The sequence below is a fragment of the Triticum dicoccoides genome, chromosome 5B, assembly GCF_002162155.2.
Source record: "Triticum dicoccoides isolate Atlit2015 ecotype Zavitan chromosome 5B, WEW_v2.0, whole genome shotgun sequence".
NCBI classification, from domain to species: Eukaryota; Viridiplantae; Streptophyta; class Magnoliopsida; order Poales; family Poaceae; genus Triticum; species Triticum dicoccoides.
In genome coordinates, this window is record NC_041389.1 from 59,857,898 (window position 1) to 59,877,766 (window position 19,869).

The following is a 19,869-nucleotide window of genomic DNA, read 5'->3' on the forward strand; positions in this document are numbered from 1 at the left end:
ATGACCCATGTTTCAACCTTCGATCGCAACATAACCATGATGCAAAGCTCGTCATTTGGACCGGATGACTACGACACGATGGATCCAACAACTCTTGACTCGCCCGATCTTTTTAAAGATTAGCCAACCAATTTTTTTAAAAGAGTAGTCGGCCGGTGCTCAACACATATATAAGGGTGTGTTTTGTTAGTGTCACCAAGTAGAATGTAAGCGATCAATTCTGCACCCAAGGCCCATTCCAGTGTTTGGTATGTCCAGGAAACATAAACCCACCGGTCCCAGGAAACGACATTCCATGTTTATGCGGAACTGAGGCACACCTCCAGATCGAGCGGACCACAAGGAACATGCGTTTCCTTCTCCTCCCATGACTCGCAAACAACCTCCTGAACCTCAGCGCCGCCACCCTCCCTCGATTTGATATCTCGGCGAACACTCCACCTCTCTCCCTCTCCGGCGCGGCTCCAGGAGCTCCAGCGACAGACGGAGAGGCGCCCTACGACGGTCGGCTCGGGTAGCACTGGAGGGCACGTACAACATTGTGAGAGGCAGTGGACAATTCCTTGGATTTAATTCGTTTAGATTCCCTTCTAGCTTGGATCTTTCTCCTGTTTAGGTCCAACAGCCGAATTGTTTGGATTGCTTTGTGAGAGGGATACTCCTGCTCCTTCCTTGAATTTAAGTAGTTGCTAAATGATGTTTAAGGGCAATACTAGCACTTGAAAATAATATTGCTCAGCAAATTTGAGTGATACATATTACATTCTACTCCTCTAACTAAAAGCTGTGACGGTACCATTTCATTTCATCTCATTAGCTCTATCAAACACGAGGACGGAACCATTTCATTTTAATGGAACGAAACCATTACATTCTAGTGGGATGAAATCATTACATTCCATTTCACTTGGTTCAACAATCAAACACACGCTAACAATCCATCTGAAGTTAGACGACGCCTAGATACATACAAGCGTCGTGTAATTCCGGATAGAGGAACTAACTCTTATAAACCCTGGTCCACTCGCTCGACGAAATCCACGAAAGAAAGGGAAAAGAAAACAAAAACCCATCCACCCCACAATTCCGACGCCACCCACACTCACCGGAGCGACGCCAAGCAGGCACCATCAGGCATCGCCTCCGGCAGGCAACCAGAGCCTCCCCATCGTCACCTCCAGCTACTTCACCTCCCCACCCCCCGCCGCCGGTGCCGCGCCACTTGCTCGCCGCCTCCTAGAGCGGGCGGGGGACCACCAGGTACACCACTTCGTCCGTGCCCGGTGTTGTCTTCCCTTCGCCCCTCTTCCAGCTCTCCGAGTCCACCCGCGCGCCGGAGCTGGGAGGGAGGAAACCAGATGCTGTTCTGCTGCTCTCTCTCGCCCCCGGGAATCCAAACTTATCCGCTCCCACCATTCCAGCAGCAGAGCAGCTCCCCGCGGAAAGTACGCAGCTTCGGCCGGCACAAGAGCAGCAAGGCCGAGCATCAATATTTCAGGGCGCAATCTTCCCGGGCGCGGACCAGGGACCAACCTTTGCGTGCCCAAACGCACCCAGATGATGGCTACGGCCCTCCGGAGCAAGACCCTGAGGCCGAGGGGCGCTCGCCAGGCTCCCCGGACGCGGAGACGCTTGCTTCCTGGTTGCGTTCCTGCGGCACCGTGGCCGATGTTCGGCGAGTGCACGGGGTTGCTGTGCGGTCGCCGGATGGCCCGGGGATTTTCCTGGCTAATAATTTGATCACTTCATATGCGAGGTTCCATGAGATTTCAGACGCGAGGAAGGTGTTTGATGAAATGCCTGAGAGGACCGTTGTGTCGTGGACGGCTATGATGAATGGGTATCAGAAATCGGGCAGCTACAGTGAGGTCGTCAGGCTGTTCTTGGATATGATGGCCAGCGGGGAGCGAGGTAACAGCTTGAGTTTCGTCTGCTTGTTGAAGTCTTGTGGTGAGCAATCCAATGCTAAGCTAGGGCGGCAGGTCCATTGTTGTGTTGTGAAAGGAGGGTGGAGCAACGTGATTGTGGATAGTGCCGTTGCACACTTCTATGCTCGGTGTGGTGATGTTGCCAGCGCTTCAATGATGTTCGATAAGATGACCTCTCGTGATGTCATCTCGTGGACAACAATGATCACGGCTTATGTGCAGCATGGGCGTGGGGATAAGGCCCTTCAGATGTTTCCGGCGATGATCTCTGAGGGATTTCACCCTAATGAGTTCACGGTGTGCAGCATCCTCAAGGCTTGTGCAGAAGAGAAGGCTCTAAGATGTGGGAAGCAGCTGCATGGTGCTCTTGTGAAGAAGTTGTTCAAAAATGACATCCATGTCGGCAGCGCTCTTGTTACCATGTATGCCAGAAACAGGGAAGTGTCTGATGCTCAGGCAGTGTTTGATATGATGCCTAGAAGAAACACTATTACATGGACTTCTCTGATCTCGGGCTATGCGCAGAGTAGCCAGGCTGAAAAGGCTATCATGTTGTTTCGACAGATGAAGACGCGACGGGTATCTGTTAACAATCTTACCATTGTTGGTCTTCTTAGTGCCTGTGGCTCCATAAGATCACTCAGTCTTGGTAAGGAACTGCATGCACAGGTAATAAAGAATTCAATTCAGGAGAATCTTCAAATTGGGAGTACGCTTGTTTGGTGCTACTGTAAATGTGGAGAGTATACATATGCTGCACGAATTCTAGAAGAAATGCCAGACCGTGATGCTGTCTCATGGACAGCTATGATTTCAGGCTACAATAGTGTTGGTCATAGTGCTGAAGCACTCAAGTCATTAGATGATATGTTATGGGATGGTGTGACTCCAAATACCTACACTTATTCCTCAGCTTTGAAAGCCTGTGCGAAACTAGAGGCTCTGCAAGATGGAAGGAGGATTCACGGTGTTGTTAACAAGACTCCTGCCTTCTCAAATGTGTTTGTGGGAAGCTCATTGATCGACATGTACATGAGGTGTGGAAAAGTTGACGAAGCTCGACGAGTCTTCAACGCCATGCCAGAACACAACTTGGTAACATGGAAAGTGATAATTACAGGATTTGCTCAGAATGACCTCTGTGAAGAGGCTTTTAAGTATATGTACCTAATGCAGCAACAAGGGCACGACGCTGATGACTTTATGCTTTCAAAAGTTCTGACATCATGCGGTGATCTTCAATGGAAGTCAGATTCCATCTCTTTTTCTGGCTCGAATACTGGTTCACTCAGATAGGTAAAATTTACTGTCTGAGTTAATTTCTGGGGATTAATTTGTACAGAGTTCTTGCAGTTAGCTTAACTATTTATGCTACTAGTAGTTCTCCGCGTACTCTGTATCGGTTATCATGTGATGTGATTCCTTTTGAGATTGAGCAATCTCATGAAAAGAAATATTGATTTATTTTACTCTGTTTCCTGCACTAGTTAGTGATGCTAGGTAATTGATATTGTTTATTTACTGTTAAGAGTTTTAGTATCTGAATTCCAGAGTTGGTGTATTCTACCTGAAAGCCAAATTTCAAGCAATAATAAGGTTGCAACACATTTATATTATGTAGCATATATGAGGTTTTCTTTGGGGTAATATGGAGGATGGAACTGCTAGGCCTTTGATTTTACACCAATTTTGTTTGATTATTTTGCTGCAATGTTTTCAGAGTTGTCTTGCTTAAACAAATGAACTTTTCTTGCAGCAATTATCTATCTCAAAATTATCACTGAACTACTACTTTTCAAACCTTATCCCAGATTTGTACTTATTGTGCTAATGTTATCATAAAGCTGCACATGTGGCTCTGCTGACCTCAGAGTGGTTGACCTGTTGGCCTAACGTTGCAGCTCATGCTAAAAGAAGGTGTTATTTCCTGGTAATATGTGCGGAGAATGCGTAGTTTGTGAATATTTTTTCAAGAAGCGTATTTCTTTTTTCTTGCTTGATGCTATATATCAATTTAACATGTTCTCTAATATTTTTCTCACTAAATTCTGTTCTTGTTCATTGAAAGAATCTAAAACCCAAGATGTTACTTAGATTCAGAAAGTTTCCATCCACTTCATCGGTTTGTTGCTTGAATAGCTGATTCTTGCTCTAATGTTTAGCTTGTCATATAATGTAATCAGATACAGTCCCCTCTTATTTCTGAATACTTGGGAAAGGTGATGACAGAGATAATGAAACAAGAGCAAATAATTGATGGAGTAAAGCCGTTGCAATAGTTATTCTAATGAAATGTTCTATGTCAAAAGTATTAGTAACAAGCAGCCTGTTATTAGTTATCCGTATACTCTTCCACATCAGATCCCCTGTCTGGCCACTTCTTTCCTTTTATCTTCATCATTGAACAGAGAAACAAACTGTAAGAATACCTTTTGTGCTTCATCTTCTAAGACATCGCTTGATTGTTACATTGTGAAGGAGATTGCCATATGAGTACATGATAGATACAATTATTAATGATTTCTGCATTGAAGTCACGCACTACAACTAAAAGAAGAATGTTAGTTCCTTTTCCAGTACCATATGTATTTTTGTCATGGAAATGCAAATCTTACAATGAATACTTAATGCATGCGTAAATAGTGAAAACATTTGTGACAGAAACACTCGATCTCCATATTAATATGTCTGACATGAGTACAGTGTGAAATGCCAATTTTGTTTGTTCTTGGCTTCACCTATGTCTATTTTCTGGTTTTGTCACTGCCTTGTATTGTTTGTAGCAGTAAAATTACCCATATCAACATCAAGTGTTTGGTTAATTCTATTGCATGGTGCATGAATAGAGAACATGCGCATGTGTCATTTCTCTCTGTTTATTTTCTGGATGCATGGCAGATTTTTTTTTATTTTTAGAAAAGGAGGTTGACCTCCGGCCTCTGCATCAATCGATGCATGCAGCCATATTATTAAAAGGCGTAACAAGGTCTTCCACGTTTTTTATTGAATTGGCAAAAACTAGCACTTCCATATTTTTTATTGTGGCAGCTGTCTGGGGCTCCAAAAAATCTAGGTGCTGGAGCTAGGGGTATATTAAGGGTGTTGACATAAGCCTTCTTTATTCATGTTAGACTGAAAATTTATGCTAATGGTACTTTATTTAGCCTACAAACTCCAGGTCTTGCAAGAAACAGGGAGTTGGAGCTCATTACCTTAACTTGTCTGTGGCCCCAGAGGACAGTTCAATTTAGTTCAGCAAACACTAGGTGTATGCAATTCATGACTAACCTCTTTAAGTCTGTCTGAACTTCATTTGGATCATATAGCCTGAAGAAATTGACACCTTTCTCTTTGGGAAACCAAAAAAAAAACAATTAAAGTGATTTTTTGAAACAAACAATTAAAGTGATTTCAAATAGTTGGAATTTGAATAACTGTAAAGTTCAGTTAAATATACAGAAGTGCGATGCAGTTCTGGACTCGTATCTTTGAAGCGCCTAGATCATAAATTCTGACTGCAGAACTTGTGGAAGCTAACATATTTTGCTTTAAGATAGACACGATACATCAATCTACTGAATCCGAATATGTATATTGGGCAGTTTATAAAACCAAGTAGTGAATTGAATGTGGTAACTCCTTTTGCACACTGTTCTATTGCCTTCTAACTCATATTGCATAATTGCAGTTTTCTCCTCCAAACAATTCTGTCAATCATCTCGCTGCTTACAATTGGGTATATAATTTCTACATTGTATAAACAGTAGATCTATGTTAGCGATATATTGCCTTACACAACAGCATGTATGTCATGTTGGTGCCCCATGTGGAGGTCTTTCAACATGTTTCATCTATCCTCAATGAATATGAATCTTTCCCTACTGGAGATTCCATGGACACTATAAACCTGTACTACTCTTTGTATTGCTTCACACAAAATAATTTGCTATGTGAATGAACGGTTATTTTGCTGATTATTTTATTTTGTCTCCCACTTCTTGAAGCTGGCCTTATGACTGTGGCAAGTCAGACGGAGAATCATGCAAAGGTGTGTCGGGCTCAAGTGATTCCTTTTACATTTAAAAACTGAGTCCTACTCTCCCCCCTTCTTTTTAAAATGGATAATAGGGCTTACAGATGCAAAAACATGGCAGTTACAGAAATGGCCAATCTGGATGCTGCAGAGGAAAAGGTAAAGATAATTAAATCTGGGTTTGATCTAGTTTTGGATAGACTGATGGTGTTCGGTAATGAGTAATGATATTTTGGCAGCAAAAAGACCGAAAGCTATAAGAATACCTGCCCTTTCCTTGTTCTAATTTCTCTTATTTTACATCAACTTTTTTTTTAAATATGTGCAGAAGTAAAATTTTCCCAAATTGACAAATCTCATGAACGCTTTCAGATACATAATAGAATCTTTGTTTTAAGGCGTGTTTTCTTGACTTTTGACTGTGCTCATCTTGCCCTAATATCAAGTCCAGGTCACAACTGTTGGAAATGACAGTCTCTCCCTTCTAGAACGGCAGCACATTACACAAACACAAGTAACTGATTATACCTTAATACTGATTTTGGTGCAGCAGCACCAAGCAGCTTTGCCTACACCTTATGGCAGCACAAATGGGTCACACTAACTAGAGCAAAAAGTGATGGTTTTTGTGCTGCAAAGCTGGGCAGCTTTTTAGTAGCTCATTCAGACATATTTATAGAGTACAAGTATTCGTGTTCTAATGGACTTTGGCTACTGAACCTGGACATGTTCATGCTGCTTCTAGTGCTCAATAAATGAGCTACAAAATATCTAAATTCTAGTCTACAATACATGTATAGAAACTAGATTTTGCTACTAGAATAGCCAAGCAGAAAATAGTGATCAAGACTTGTCTTTACGGATGGGAACTCTATTTATCTAGGCAATTCCTCATATCTGATGCACTGGACAGCCACCATGGTTGGTTTGCCTTCCTTTGAAGCGGAATGAAATAGATAGTTTGACACTGCTATGAGTTGCCTCCAAATACATATCACCTATTGCAGTGCCACGGCATTCCAACTATGGTTCATCTCTGCCATCCTAATGTGTTCCCCATCAGGTTTTTTACCAGAGAAAAGGGGTAATTGCAATAAAAAGCAGGCATAATTAGCTTAATAACATAGCTGAACTGTGTAGGTTCCCAGTAACGTCAATGTTGGGACTTCACCAAGGGGGCTTGCACATTCTTGTTATTTCCAACACCTTAGTGATCTGTTGCATCTGAAATTTGTTCGGTGCCTGTGAGAAAGATTCTGATAGACGAAGATGCAGTGTAGTATAATCATTAGAGGCAACAACAAAAGCATGTTTCAGTTGCGATGTTTTGTGCCATGCATTGTGCTGGTTCAACAGCTTTCTATGTTGCTTAAGCATGCTACTCAAGTACTACACTGTGCGGTAACATCATTCATATCTAATGAAACACCAATGTTGTGTATTGATCAACACAATACATCTCAAGCGAGAGGTGTTGGCTGGAAGTATATATCTTTCTGTTTTTTTTATGATGTACTCCCTCCGTAACTTAATAAGTACTCCCTCCGTCCGGAATCACTTGTCATCAAAATGAATGAAAGTAGATGTATCTAAAACTAAAATACGTCTAAATACATCCATTTCAATGACAAGTATTTCCGGACGGAGGGAGTATAAGACGTTTTTTGACACTGTGATCGACTCCAAAAACGTCTTATAAAAAGTTACAGAGGTAGTACCTCTAATGAAATATTACGAAGAGAAGTATGCGACAGGCTGTGAGAAAAAAAAAAGTAGGCAGAGGATGGGATCCCACATATACGAAGAGAAGTTGTTTCCCAGATCGGAGATGAGTGTTACAAGCCCGGTTTCCTGTGGAGGAGTATCCAGCCTATGCAAGCTCAGATCCTAGGTCTGGGCTTAAACATGGACTACTCCGTTTCTCTCTGAGTAGTAACTTAACTCCAAATCGTAGACATATGGGAAGAAACAATTTTCGTGACACACCTTTAACTAAGATTATTTGTTGATACTCTAGTTCGTTAATAATTGGTGATTTGCTCAATAGGGTTTGGTATTCTAATATTGTGTCTTCCACCCCTGCTGTTTGTAAGTTTGTAATCTCCAGGTTCTTCTACTTCCAAGGGCTACGCCAAGCTTGGGTATGTTTGCTTGGTTAGCAGTGAGCAACCCTGCTGTTAATTATTTCCACCAACTGGTCCATGTGATAATTCAGATGATAGTGACATCTAAATCCTTGTGGACGTGAAGCAAAGTTTCAGCTTTATATATTATTGTCATCTTTAATCTGCATCGAAATCGATAAACTTTTCGAGGGGTGGGGTTGTACCGAAGGAAAACTCAATTTACTAGAAAGCTTTTTAAGTAACGTTTAGGGGGTGTACCGAAGCAAGACTATGGGGTTGTTTGGTTTGAGACTAAGTTTGCGAAAGCTTGCCACACCTAAGGTTAGGCAATTTGACCAACTTAGGTGTGTGTTTGGTTCAAGCCACATCTTAGGCAAGCCATACTATGGTCCCACATCACATACACATAACAAGTGTGGCAAGATTCCCTTAGGCTTGCCAACTTGTGGCTCTCATTTTGAAGAACTAACCTTAGGTAAGTTTGGCAACATTGTGGGGTTGTTTGGTTCTAGGCCTAGGAGCGACACACTTTGCCATACAATGTTGCCAAACTTACCTAAGGTTAGTTCTTCAAAATGAGAGCCACAAGTTGGCAAGCCTAGGGGTATCTTGCCACAATTGTTATGTGTATGTGATGTGGAACCATAGTGTGGCTTGCCTAAGATGTGGCTTGAACCAAACACACACCTAAGTTGGTCAAATTGCCTAACCTTAGGTGTGGCAAGCTTTCGCAAACTTAGTCTCAAACCAAACAACCCCTGTATGGCAAAGTGTGTCGCTCCTAGGCCTAGAACCAAACAACCCCTATATTTGTTTTGTTTGAGAAAAAGCACGGAATGGGTGGACGTGTAGGTGCGCCCTGGTTTACCCACATCATTTTTTTAGGGTTACCCACATCATTTCCTAACTGTCATCTGCTACAAGTATTATTTAAAAAAAAACTGCTACAAGTATTTTCTCGGTCTTATACAGTATGCTAGAACCTTACGTATGTAAGACTAGACAAGATTCCATATGATCTCACTAGAATCTGCATCTATATTGATGTCTCTCTCAGCTGACTTGTCGAATAGGGGATAGAAGAGAACTATTTTAAAAGTCAGAGCTCCAGGCCTTATCAACAATACCACAGTCCATTGTATCATGGCCCTATTGATGTCTGCTGGTTGCCGCATCGCCATTGCCGTCAAAATATTCGATGCTCTACACTAGACCTATACGTGGAGCAACACAAGTTAAAGGAGCTCGGCATATATTTATCCGAACCCTCCCGTATCACCTTTTTCTCGGGTCGATCAAATTGCTCCAAGCTCATCCAGCCGGCCGGTGCACATTTCCATGGCTATATAAGCAGGCGCCCCCCGTGCCCAACTCCAAAGCAAGCGAGCACGAGTCAAAGACTCGGTACACGTAGCACTGAAAGACTTCTACATCAACAGCATTGTTCTTTTGAGTTGGTGGTGAAGATCAAGGTCGGGTGAGCTTGATGGAGCAGGTGACGAAGCTGGCGGGGCAGCGGGCGGTGGTGATTTTCAGCATGAGCTCCTGCTGCATGTGCCACACGGTGGCGCGACTCTTCCGGGATCTCGGGGCGAACCCGGCGGAGGTGGATCTCGACGAGGACCCTAGGGGGAAGGAGATGGAGAAGGCGCTGGCGAGGCTTCTCGGTCGGAACCCGGCCGTGCCGGCGGTGTTCATCGGCGGCAGGCTCGTCGGATCCACCGACAAGGTCATGTCCCTTCACCTCAGCGGCAAGCTTGTCCCGCTGCTTCGTAACGCAGGTGCTGTCTGGGTCTAGTGCGCGGGAGATGGTTTTTTAGGTGCCTGATGCTAGAGAATAATGTAATACACGTATGCCTACGTGTTCTGTTTTCTCTATCAGGTGATGATCAAAGATAAAAAAAGGAAACCATGCAGGTCGTTTTATTTTAGCACTGCAGAGGGGGAGTACGATTCTACTCCCTCTGTTCCGAATTACTTGTCGCACGTATGGATGTATCTAGATGCATTTTAGTTCTAGATACATCCATTTCAACGACGAGTAATTTGAAACGGAGGGAGTATGACTTAAGTTGTGACTGGCATAGTGGCATGTGGACCAATTTGATGGGGGCCCACATGTCCTCTATCTTAAAGTCGAGAGATTTAAGTCTAAGGATCCCAGTCTGCATTGGAGATGCCTTTGTAACATGCAGGATTCACTACCTCTATTTTAAGGGCTAACTATTTCAACTTTATTAACTCGGTTTTGCTATTAGTCAGGAGTATGAAAAAATTATTGTCCAGTCAAGTTTTCAGCTGCAGGATTGTTACGTATCGAATCTTTTAGAAGTTATTATTGAGAGACCACAATGGCAAATTTATTGCGGCAGCAAATGAAAAATTAGATATTTGTTATGATGCGTTCACAGTTGAAGCGATTGAGATGAGATTTCGACTGAATTCAGCCCAAACCGTTGGGTGCAGCAGGATTGAATTGAACTCCGGCAGTTTGGAAGTCATATATGCTCTTCAGGAGGGGAGCTCTTCTTCAGAGGCGAGTGCAATTTCTGATGATTGCTTTTCTTTATGTCTTTAGACGTTGGATGCTGCCCTAGTGGTTGTAGTCCCACTCCTTGTTTCTGATGGTACATTTGTAGCCAATTAATAAAGGAGGTGTTGATTGTAAAAAAAAAGGATGTCAGTCAAAGTCGTCCGCACAAACATAAGGTGGAGGGAGGGGGCCAAGCCCCCCACCCCCCTTCCCGTTGAATTCTAACCGTATAACCATTATCTTTATGTCCATCCTATGACCTCCTGCATACTAGAGACTCTCCAGTTTTACAAAGTTTATTGCTTGAGCAATAACAACAAATTTTGGGGGCAGTCACACCCGCGGCGGTGGATGTTACCGATCCAGATCAGGGAGCAACGAGAAAAAAAATTGGGGGGCAGGATTGAGGCTTTGATTACCAATTGTAACGCCCCAATCTCGATCGCGAGCGACCAGGAGTAGGCAGGAGAGGGGATCGACACAAGGGGAAGGAGAGAGCGTGGAGAAGGGGATGAGCTGGGGAAATTAGGGGAGAATTCAGATTTCAATTACCATCAACATGCCCGATACATGCCCCCTCCAGGAGGTTAAGTACTCACGCCACCCTCACAACCCAGCCCAAGTGGACCCCACGCACGCTTACAAGTGGAACCCCACACACGCTAACACTTGGCCGACCAACTGGCAGTCACGCGGTGGTGCTGTCCACCGGCGTGACATTCTCCCCTTCTTGAGATTCAGCCCCTTCTTCGTTTGGGTTGTCGTTCCAGATTGTTCCCTGAGGAAAGTGCCGTCGCAGAACATCGTAATCTTCCCAGGTAGTAGACGGAGGAGTTGTGTCCCAGGCCACTTGAACTTGGATCACTGGAGCGTCTCCTCTTTTCACCATTCTTCTGTCCATGATCTCCACTGGTGCAGAGTCCACTATCGATAAGTCTGTCGTTGCTGGAAGTTCAGAGAACACCGGTGTATAATTCGGTGTGAAGGGCTTCTACTGGGATACATGAAACACTGGATGGATACGACTGTCTGCTGGCAACTCTAGCTTGTATGCCGAAGGGCCGATCTTGGTGATAACGGTAAAAGGCCCGAAGAACTTGAACGCGAGTTTGGCGCATGGCCTGCTGGCCACTGATTTCTGCACATGTGGTTGCAGTTTCAGAAGGACTTGCTCACCGACCTGAAAGACGCGCTCGGTGCGATTTCTGTCGGCAAACTTCTTGTACTTTTGTTGCGCTCTTGTTAACTGCAGTTTCAGGTTGTCCTTGTGCAGTGCCCAATCCCACCGTTCCCCGTCCGGCAATGGTGCTTGTGTTGTCGGCCAGGTTGTCATGCTTCCCTCGTTTGCATCCACACCGTACAGAGCCTTGAACGGAGAGCAACCCAGAGAGGAGTGGAAAGATGAGTTGTACCAGAATTCTGCAGAGGGCAGCCAGCGACACCATTGCCTGGGGGTGTCGTGGACAGCGCAGCGCAAGTACATCTCCATGCACTGGTTCACGCGCTCGCTTTGTCCGTCCGTCTGAGGGTGATAGGCAGTGGAGTAGAGGAGCTTGGTGCCGGCTCTGGCTAGCAGTTCACGCCAGAGCACACTGGTGAACACTTTGTCGCGGTCGAAGACGATGGAGGAGGGGATGCCGTGCAGCTTGACGATGTTGTCCCAGAACACTTTTGCCACTTGTGTCGCCGTGAATGGGTGTCACAAGGGCACAAAGTGTGCAAACTTGGTGAAGCGGTCGACAACCACCATGATCATGTCGAACCCTTCTGATTTGGGCAAACCCTCGATGAAGTCCATTGTCAAGTCTCGCCACGGAGCTGTAGGAATGGGCAATGGTGCCAATTTGCCCGCTGGTTTGCGCAACTCATGCTTCACATGTTAACAGACCTGGCACTGCCGCACATAGTCTTCGACATCTTGCTTCAAACCCTTCCACTCAAACAGCTTCTTGACTCGTTGGTAAGTGGCTGTCGAGCCAGAATGGCCCCCCACGGCGCTGTCATGCAGAGCGCTGATCAATTTGGTGTGCAGGGTTGTGTTTGCGCCGATCCATAGCCGCCCGCGACGGCGAATGACTCTGCGGTACAGCTCGTACTCCTCGTCGTCCGGACTATGCAGCGCGCGCTGCTGAAGCTTTTCCTGGGCATCTAGATCCGTAGCATATGAATTGGTCACTTCCTAAATCCATGCGGGCTGACAGAGGGACAGCGCATTGGCGCTGTAGTGACTGCCCACGTGAGAGAGCGCGTCCGCAGCGCCGTTGTCAATGCCCCTCTTGTATTGGAACTTGAATTGAAGGCCGACCAGTTTGGACATGGCGCGGCGCTGGACATCGGTTACCATATGCTGATCCCCAAGCGTGCATAAGCTCTTGTGGTCCGTGACGATGGTAAATGGCCCGTGTTGCAGGTATGAGTGCCATTTGTCCACGGCCATCATGACGGCCAAGAACTCTTTATTGTAGGTGGAGAGCTTCTGGTTCTTCACGCCCAACGCCTTGCTGTAGTACGCGATGGGGTGACCGTCTTGGACGAGCACGGCACCGATGCCGGTGTTGCACGCGTCTGTTTCGATGGAGAAGGGCTTGTCGAAGTCGGGGAGGGCGAGCACCGGCGTGGTTACCATCGCCTTCTTGAGTGTGTCGAACGCGAGCTGTGCCGACTCGGGCCATTCAAAGCCTTTCTTGGTGAGCTACTGGGTGAGCGGCTTGGCGATGATCCCGTAGTGGGGGACGAACTTGCGGTAATAGCCGGTGAGCCCCAGAAAGCTACGGAGCTTGGTGGCATTGGTTGGAGTAGGCCACTGCGCCATGGCGTCTGTCTTCTCGGAATCAGTCGCGACGCCCTGCTTGGAGATGACGTGACCCAGGTAGTCTATGTGGTCTTGCGCGAATGAGCACTTGGACATCTTGGCATATAGTTGGTGCTCATGGAGCAAGTTGAGGACGATGCGGAGATGTTCCAAGTGTCCTTCGAGAGTCTCACTGAAAACAAGGATGTCGTCAAGAAAAATGATGACAAACTTACGGGTATACTTGGCGAAGATGGCGTTCATCAAGCATTGGAACGTGGCAAGAGCGTTTGTCAACCCGAATGGCATGACCCTGAATTGGAAGTGGCCGTGGTGAGTTTTGAATGCCGTCTTGTGTTCATCTTCTTCGTGCATGAGAATTTGATGGTAGCCTGCGCGCAGAGCAAGCTTGGAGAAGAAGGCCGCGCCGGCGAGCTCGTCGAGTAACTCGTTGACGACAGGTAGGGGAAACTTGTTCTTCACTGTCACGTCATTGAGGCGCCTGTAATCCACGCAGAACCGCCAGGTGCCATCCTTCTTCTTCACAAGCAGCACCGGCGCCGCATACGGACTGATAGAGTGCGTGATCACTCCGGCGTCGAGCATCTCCTTCACTTGCCGCTCTATCTCGTCTTTCTGTAGAGGAGAGTAGCGGTATGGCCTGGTGTTGGTTGGCTGCGCTCCGTCTTCCAAGGTAACTGCATGATCATATTGGCGGTGAGGAGGCAGACCCTTGGGCGCGTCAAAAACGTCAGCAAATTCCTCCAAGAGATCGCTGATTGGAGTCTGCGACGGCTTGCGGGATTTGGGTCTTGGTGGCTGCATCTCGACCATGGCCATTGCCCAAATATCGTTGCCGGCAATCAATTTGCACAACTCGGCCGGCTGTACCACGGCGAGCGTGGTCGCCTTCTTGGGTCGAACACCTTGCAGTGTAACTAACTCGCCTTCATGGAGGAAGGAGATGAACTTGTCTTGCCAGTGAAAAGTCATTGGGCTGTGCTTGGCAAGCCAATCCATGCCGAGGATGCCGTCGTACACGCCGGTGTCGAGCTCGTACATGGGCGTCGAGAACGTATGGCCCTGCATCCACCACTTGAGCTTCGGGACTTGGCGAGAGCAGGTGAGCCGATCGCCATTGGCCACCTGCACGTCCAGGGCGGCAATCTCCTGTGTGGTTGCGCCGACGCGCTCGACGAAGGATTTGTTCACAAAACTGTGCGTGCTCCCGAAGTCCAGAAGGAGCAACATGACCTGATTGCCCACTAATGCGCGAAGCCAAATTGTACTGGGCGCTTCAGAGCCATCCAGAGCATGTGCCGATATGGTGCAGCACTCGGGCGGAGGCACGACTAGTTCTGGAGCGTCGAGCAGGTCGAGCGCGTGCACGGTGTCGTTAGTGAGCAGCTCGCCGTAGGTGCCAACCTGAATGGTGAGAAGCTGCGCCTGCGTGTTGCAGCGGTGCTCTCTAGTATGTCTGTCGCCGCACTTGAAACAGAGTCCGTTGGCTCGACGGAATTCCTTGAGTTGCCGTTCACGCGCGTAGTCGTCCAGTTGTTGCCGTGGCACGACAGGTGGGCGCGCGGCCGCTGGCGGTGGACGACCCTGTGGTTGCGGTCGTGGGCGCGCCCTGGGCATGCTGAGTTCCTCCTCTTGGATTCGTGCCAGAATCGAAGCGCGTGTTATGCTGTTGGGTGCCTGAAGCCGGACCGCAGCGCGTAACTCGTCCTTGAGTCCCAACAGGAACTGGGTGATGAAGAATTTGATACTGAGCGACGGATCGAGCGCTAGCAGATGATACATGTGGGTATCAAATTCCTTGCGGTACTCGCTGACGGTGCCGCTCTGACAGAGTTGCAGCAGTTTGTTCATCTCCATCTCAAACTCGTCGACGCCAAATTCTTCAGTAATCGCTGCACAGAATGCCTCCCAAGCGAGGCCACCATGTGTTTGTCGAAATGCCTGTAGCCAGTGAGCCGCTTGTCCCTCGATATATAGTGTCGCCGTGGTCACCCAGCTCGACGGCGGCACACGATAGAGTTCAAAGTACGCCCGACAGCGGTCAAGCCAGAGGAACGGCGCGCTGCCGTCAAAACGCGGGAAATCATGCTTGGGAGGCTTGATGTAGCTGTCGTTGTGGTGATGCTGCTGGTGGTGCGCCTTGGCCATCGAGTGGTGGTGCACGGGCGGGTGCCCGTGCTGAATCTGCGCACCGATCTGGGGCGCCGTCGCCAGCAGGGGCGATCGTTGGTCCCCGAAGCGCGGCGATGGCGGGGGCCCTTGTGGTTGGTGAGGTGCAGGAGCCCCGGGCCGCGGCGGTGGTGGTGGTGGCGGCGGTGGGTTGAAGACCGTCGGAGATCCCGGCCCTTGTGGTGATGGGACCGCTCGTGCGCCTTGCGCGTCTCGTCGATGTCCGCCTGCGTGAGGTCGACCTGCTTGGTCAGGGAACGTAGATCTTGCGAGACTTGTGTGTTGAAGGCGACCTGGGCTTCCAAGCGCTTGTTGTTGTCGATCTTCTGCTCGTCGAGGCGCGCGAGGATCGTCTCCATCATGGTCTTGATGCTGGTGGTGTTGTCCTCCATGGCCGCCAGCAACTGCCTGGCTTGGGCGGAAGGCTTTGATGGTGCCGTCTCGCGCCCCTGCTAGATCGAACCCCGCCGGGGATTTTGTGTGAACTCAACGGAGCCAGTCACACCCGCGGCGGTGGATGTTACCGATCCAGATCAGGGAGCAACGGAAAAAAAAATTGGGGGCAGGATTGAGGCTTTGATTACCAATTGTAACGCCCCGATCTCGATCGCGAGCGACCAGGAGTAGGCAGGAGAGGGGATCGACACAAGGGGAAGGAGAGAGCGTGGAGAAGGGGATGAGCAGGGGAAAGTAGGTGAGAATTCAGATTTCAATTACCATCAACATGCCCGATACATGCCCCCTCCAGGAGGTTAAGTACTCACGCCACCCTCACAACCCAGCCCAAGTGGACCCCACGCATGCTTACAAGTGGAACCCCACACACGCTAACACTTGGCCGGCCAACTGGCAGTCACGCGGTGGTGTTGTCCACCGGCGTGACAAATAACAAGGCTGGACAATATGATAATCGCTTGGGAACGTCTCTCCCAATCAGGATTGAAGTGAGGAACCACTGCACAACGTCCGAGAGTAGTTTGGTGCATTCATTTATTTTATATAAAGGATAAGAAAGTTAGACACATCAATTAGCATGTCAATATTTGATGCATTTATTAAGTATATTCACAAGGCCGACACTTGCATTTTGAAGAGCTTATATGGGAATAGGTACATTGGCCCAATGACTATTGATAAAGTAAAAGAAGCGATCCACAATATACAATGCACAATATGAATGTCATTATAAGACATAAACAAAAAGTGCAATTTTCATTAGCAAAGAAGGTCTTTACTACATAATGTATGTGATTGCGGGATAGAAATAATATCATAGCCTAACATTAGGTGGATGGAGGTTGGCCAAACCCTCCTATTTCCAGCGTAACTAGTCGTATGTGTAGGTGATAAAGTCAGGTATCCATCAACATGTCAATTTTCTAGTTCTTATTAGTGTTTGTGCTATGTTGCACAACTATATTTATGTATATGTGTTGGACCCTTATTTAAGATGGACCCTAGGCGACCACACTTCTCACATGTCCTAGGGTTGGCCCTGTATAGTTGCCCAATATGAATATGAAATTATGAATGCTCTCGAAGGAGATTCTATGTGCGGTGCGTGAGTACCATCACAGTCCAAGAATAGTTTGATCTCTTGCCATGTGAGCTCGTTGTGATTACATTGATTAAACCAATAGAAGAAGGGCAATCCTGAATACATGAAGCATCGCAAAATTGTTTCCCATAAGTTAATAAACACATAACTGAGAAATATCGGTTAAAGGATCGACGGCAATTTTCATAAAAGCCAATTTAAAAATTCATATGTTTGTGCCCAAATTGTTACCACTTCGTGATTATCCAAACTTCAATTTTATTTAGTAGATAAACCGCAATAATATTTCCTCGTAAGCATTATGCTTTGCTCTTGGAGCACCATGGACCTGTTCATCACTTATAGACGCACTTGTTGGTTCATCACCTACAAATTTTAAATATGTCCATGTTATTTCAAATAAGATTTAAGACTATCTTCTTAGACTGCTAATAGGCTATAGCATCAAGGTTCTATGCAGTACTAAAGAATCAATCATCAAATTAACAAGATGATAAATCATGTGTTGCTGCGGAATTGGATATTTGGTTCCTAAATATTTTACACAGTGTAAATTCATTATTAAGACTCAAACCATGTGAAAAAATTAAATTGGATATAAGTTAAAAAAACCATAAAAGATTAAGCATGGCATAATTAAAAGAGATGAGATTTAAAACATGCTTAGAATGCATTAATGCATGTTGCATCATAGAGAATATCGCCATGATCATACGGTTTTTGATAGATCAAGATAGTAAATCCAATGGGTACATCAATTTTGATGATATCTTCATTGCAAGGACGGTGGTGGTACCCTAGCCCACCAGGTACTTATGTTCGACTTCCTTGTGTCTCGTAAAGGGCGAAATATTGTTTCAGTGAGAGGCGACATTTTCGTGTTCATAGAGGTAGGGTTGTGTGAGCGTTTATATAACTGAGTGTATATGAGCATGTACGTCTGTATTGTGTTCATGGAGGTTAGTGTATATGAGCATCTATGTATGTATGTGCGCGTTCATAGGAGTACAAAGGACCATATGATCTCACCAGCATCTCTCCCCTTGTCTCTCTCATCTGACTTGTCGAATATGGGATAGAGGAGAATTTACTAAAAGTAAGAGCGTGCACCATGTCCCTCAAGGAATTTTGTACGTAAGAATGTATGGCACTGTCAGTGCACTCTAGTTCAGGCACATCTTTTCTTAACTGTATAAACTGCACAAGACTATACAATACTAGAACCAACTTGTCGCTGGATGATTAGGATGATGGTGTTACCTCCAGTCCACAACAGACAAACCCCCAATTTGACTCTCGTGTGTCTCATAAAAGGCACAAATCTTGAGCTCAGTTATATCCAGATGGACCTTGGATATCCGATCTGCTCCTTCCCAGTAGGGTACCTCGGTTTGCCACTTCCCCTCCGCAAGGATTCGGCAACGCAATTTCAAGAATTGATCGAGTGGCACAGAAGCTGCTGACTTGGCCTGCAACTGGAATGGACAAGGTGGTGACCGGTGAGATTAATTCTGGTATGGTCAGTTATAAGTGACATGCTGATACATGTAATGATGGCCCTTGATATACCCGCAAAGGTTTTTTTTTTTTTTGAAAGTACCCGCAAAGGTTCTTGACAGTATTATCTGGATTTATCGGAGCTCCTTCCGGGCGGCCAGCATGCAGTCGCCTCGAACGGGGTGGGAGGCCTTGGGCTGCCAAACTTCAAATGGATGAACGTGGCCCTCAGGGCACGTTGGTTATGGCTGCGGCGCACAGACCGGGACAGGCCATGGGCTGAGCTCGACATCAAGGTGCCACCCGAGGCAACTCAAATAGATCAGGCGACTATGTTTGTTCTTGTTGGAGATATGGCAAATCCTCCTACTTCTGGGTGGAAAGATGGCTTGACAGGCATCATGTACAGGATACCGCACCTACGCTCTATGATCGGATCAGACCACGCGTGCATGCCTCTTTGTACGGTGTTCGACGCACTCACGGGAAGCTAGCCTATGGATTTGGGACCAGTCCTCAGAGCCGAAGAGTTGGCCAAGTACCTAGCCCTCTGGGATATGACCGCAGCCGGTTAGAGCATCTCCAGCCGTTGGCCCCCCAGGAGGGGCTAAAAATCGCCCCTGGGGCGCACAGGCGCTAACCGGCACGCTGGGGACGTGATTCCCCCCAGTCGCGGCGTCCACGTTTAAAAAAAAGTTGAATACGACGCAAATACGACTCAAATTTAACGTAAACATCGACGAGTTCCTTCAAATTTAAACATATTTTACAAAAAAGAAAAAACTACTAGGGGCTGCCCCTCGCCGTCTCCATCGCCGCTCCTCGCCGCCCGCCGTCCGCCCTTGCAGTTGTACATGCCGAGGAGGCTGTAAAACCGCGTGTAGTCGCCGCCGTCGTTGTCATCGTCGCCGTTGTCATTGTCGTCGCCGCCTCCGCCGCCGCCGTCCCTGCTACATCCCTCCCCCGGTTGGCGCGGCGGGTTGGACGGTCCGGGGGCGTCCTCGTCGTCGTCGTTGTCGAGGATCACGATGCTGTGCTCGTCCTCGCGCCCACGCTTGCGGGCTTCTAGCTCCTCCCGGGCCTGGCGCTGCCGGAGCATCTCGTCGCGGAGGTAGTCGTCCCGCGCCCACTGCATGGCGTCCTCGTCGGAGAAGCCGCGTCGGGCTATCTCCTCGTACTCAGCGGGGAGGCCGGGCTCCGGCTTGGGCTCGAC

General features: G+C 47.1%; 2 protein-coding genes across 3 annotated transcripts; both read left to right on the forward strand.

Annotated features, from left to right (window-relative positions):
• The first annotated feature begins 1,121 nt into the window (after positions 1-1,121).
• LOC119307358 (pentatricopeptide repeat-containing protein At4g18520, chloroplastic-like) lies at positions 1,122-7,507 on the forward strand. 2 transcript variants are annotated; one of them, XM_037583435.1, is made up of 2 exons: positions 1,122-3,224; positions 5,933-7,507. In XM_037583435.1, exon 1 carries the CDS (start codon positions 1,359-1,361, stop codon positions 3,222-3,224), a length of 1,866 nt encoding a protein of 621 aa, XP_037439332.1. In that variant the 5' UTR covers positions 1,122-1,358; the 3' UTR covers positions 5,933-7,507. The 2 variants fall into 2 exon arrangements, with proteins under 2 accessions (XP_037439332.1, XP_037439331.1); XM_037583434.1 differs by lacking the exon at positions 5,933-7,507 and adding an exon at positions 3,740-5,915.
• Positions 7,508-9,431: 1,924 nt separating this feature from the next.
• Positions 9,432-10,324, forward strand: LOC119307359 (glutaredoxin-C1). Its single transcript, XM_037583436.1, has one exon. It carries the CDS (start codon positions 9,574-9,576, stop codon positions 9,883-9,885), a length of 312 nt encoding a protein of 103 aa, XP_037439333.1. The 5' UTR covers positions 9,432-9,573; the 3' UTR covers positions 9,886-10,324.
• The last annotated feature ends 9,545 nt before the right edge of the window (positions 10,325-19,869 follow it).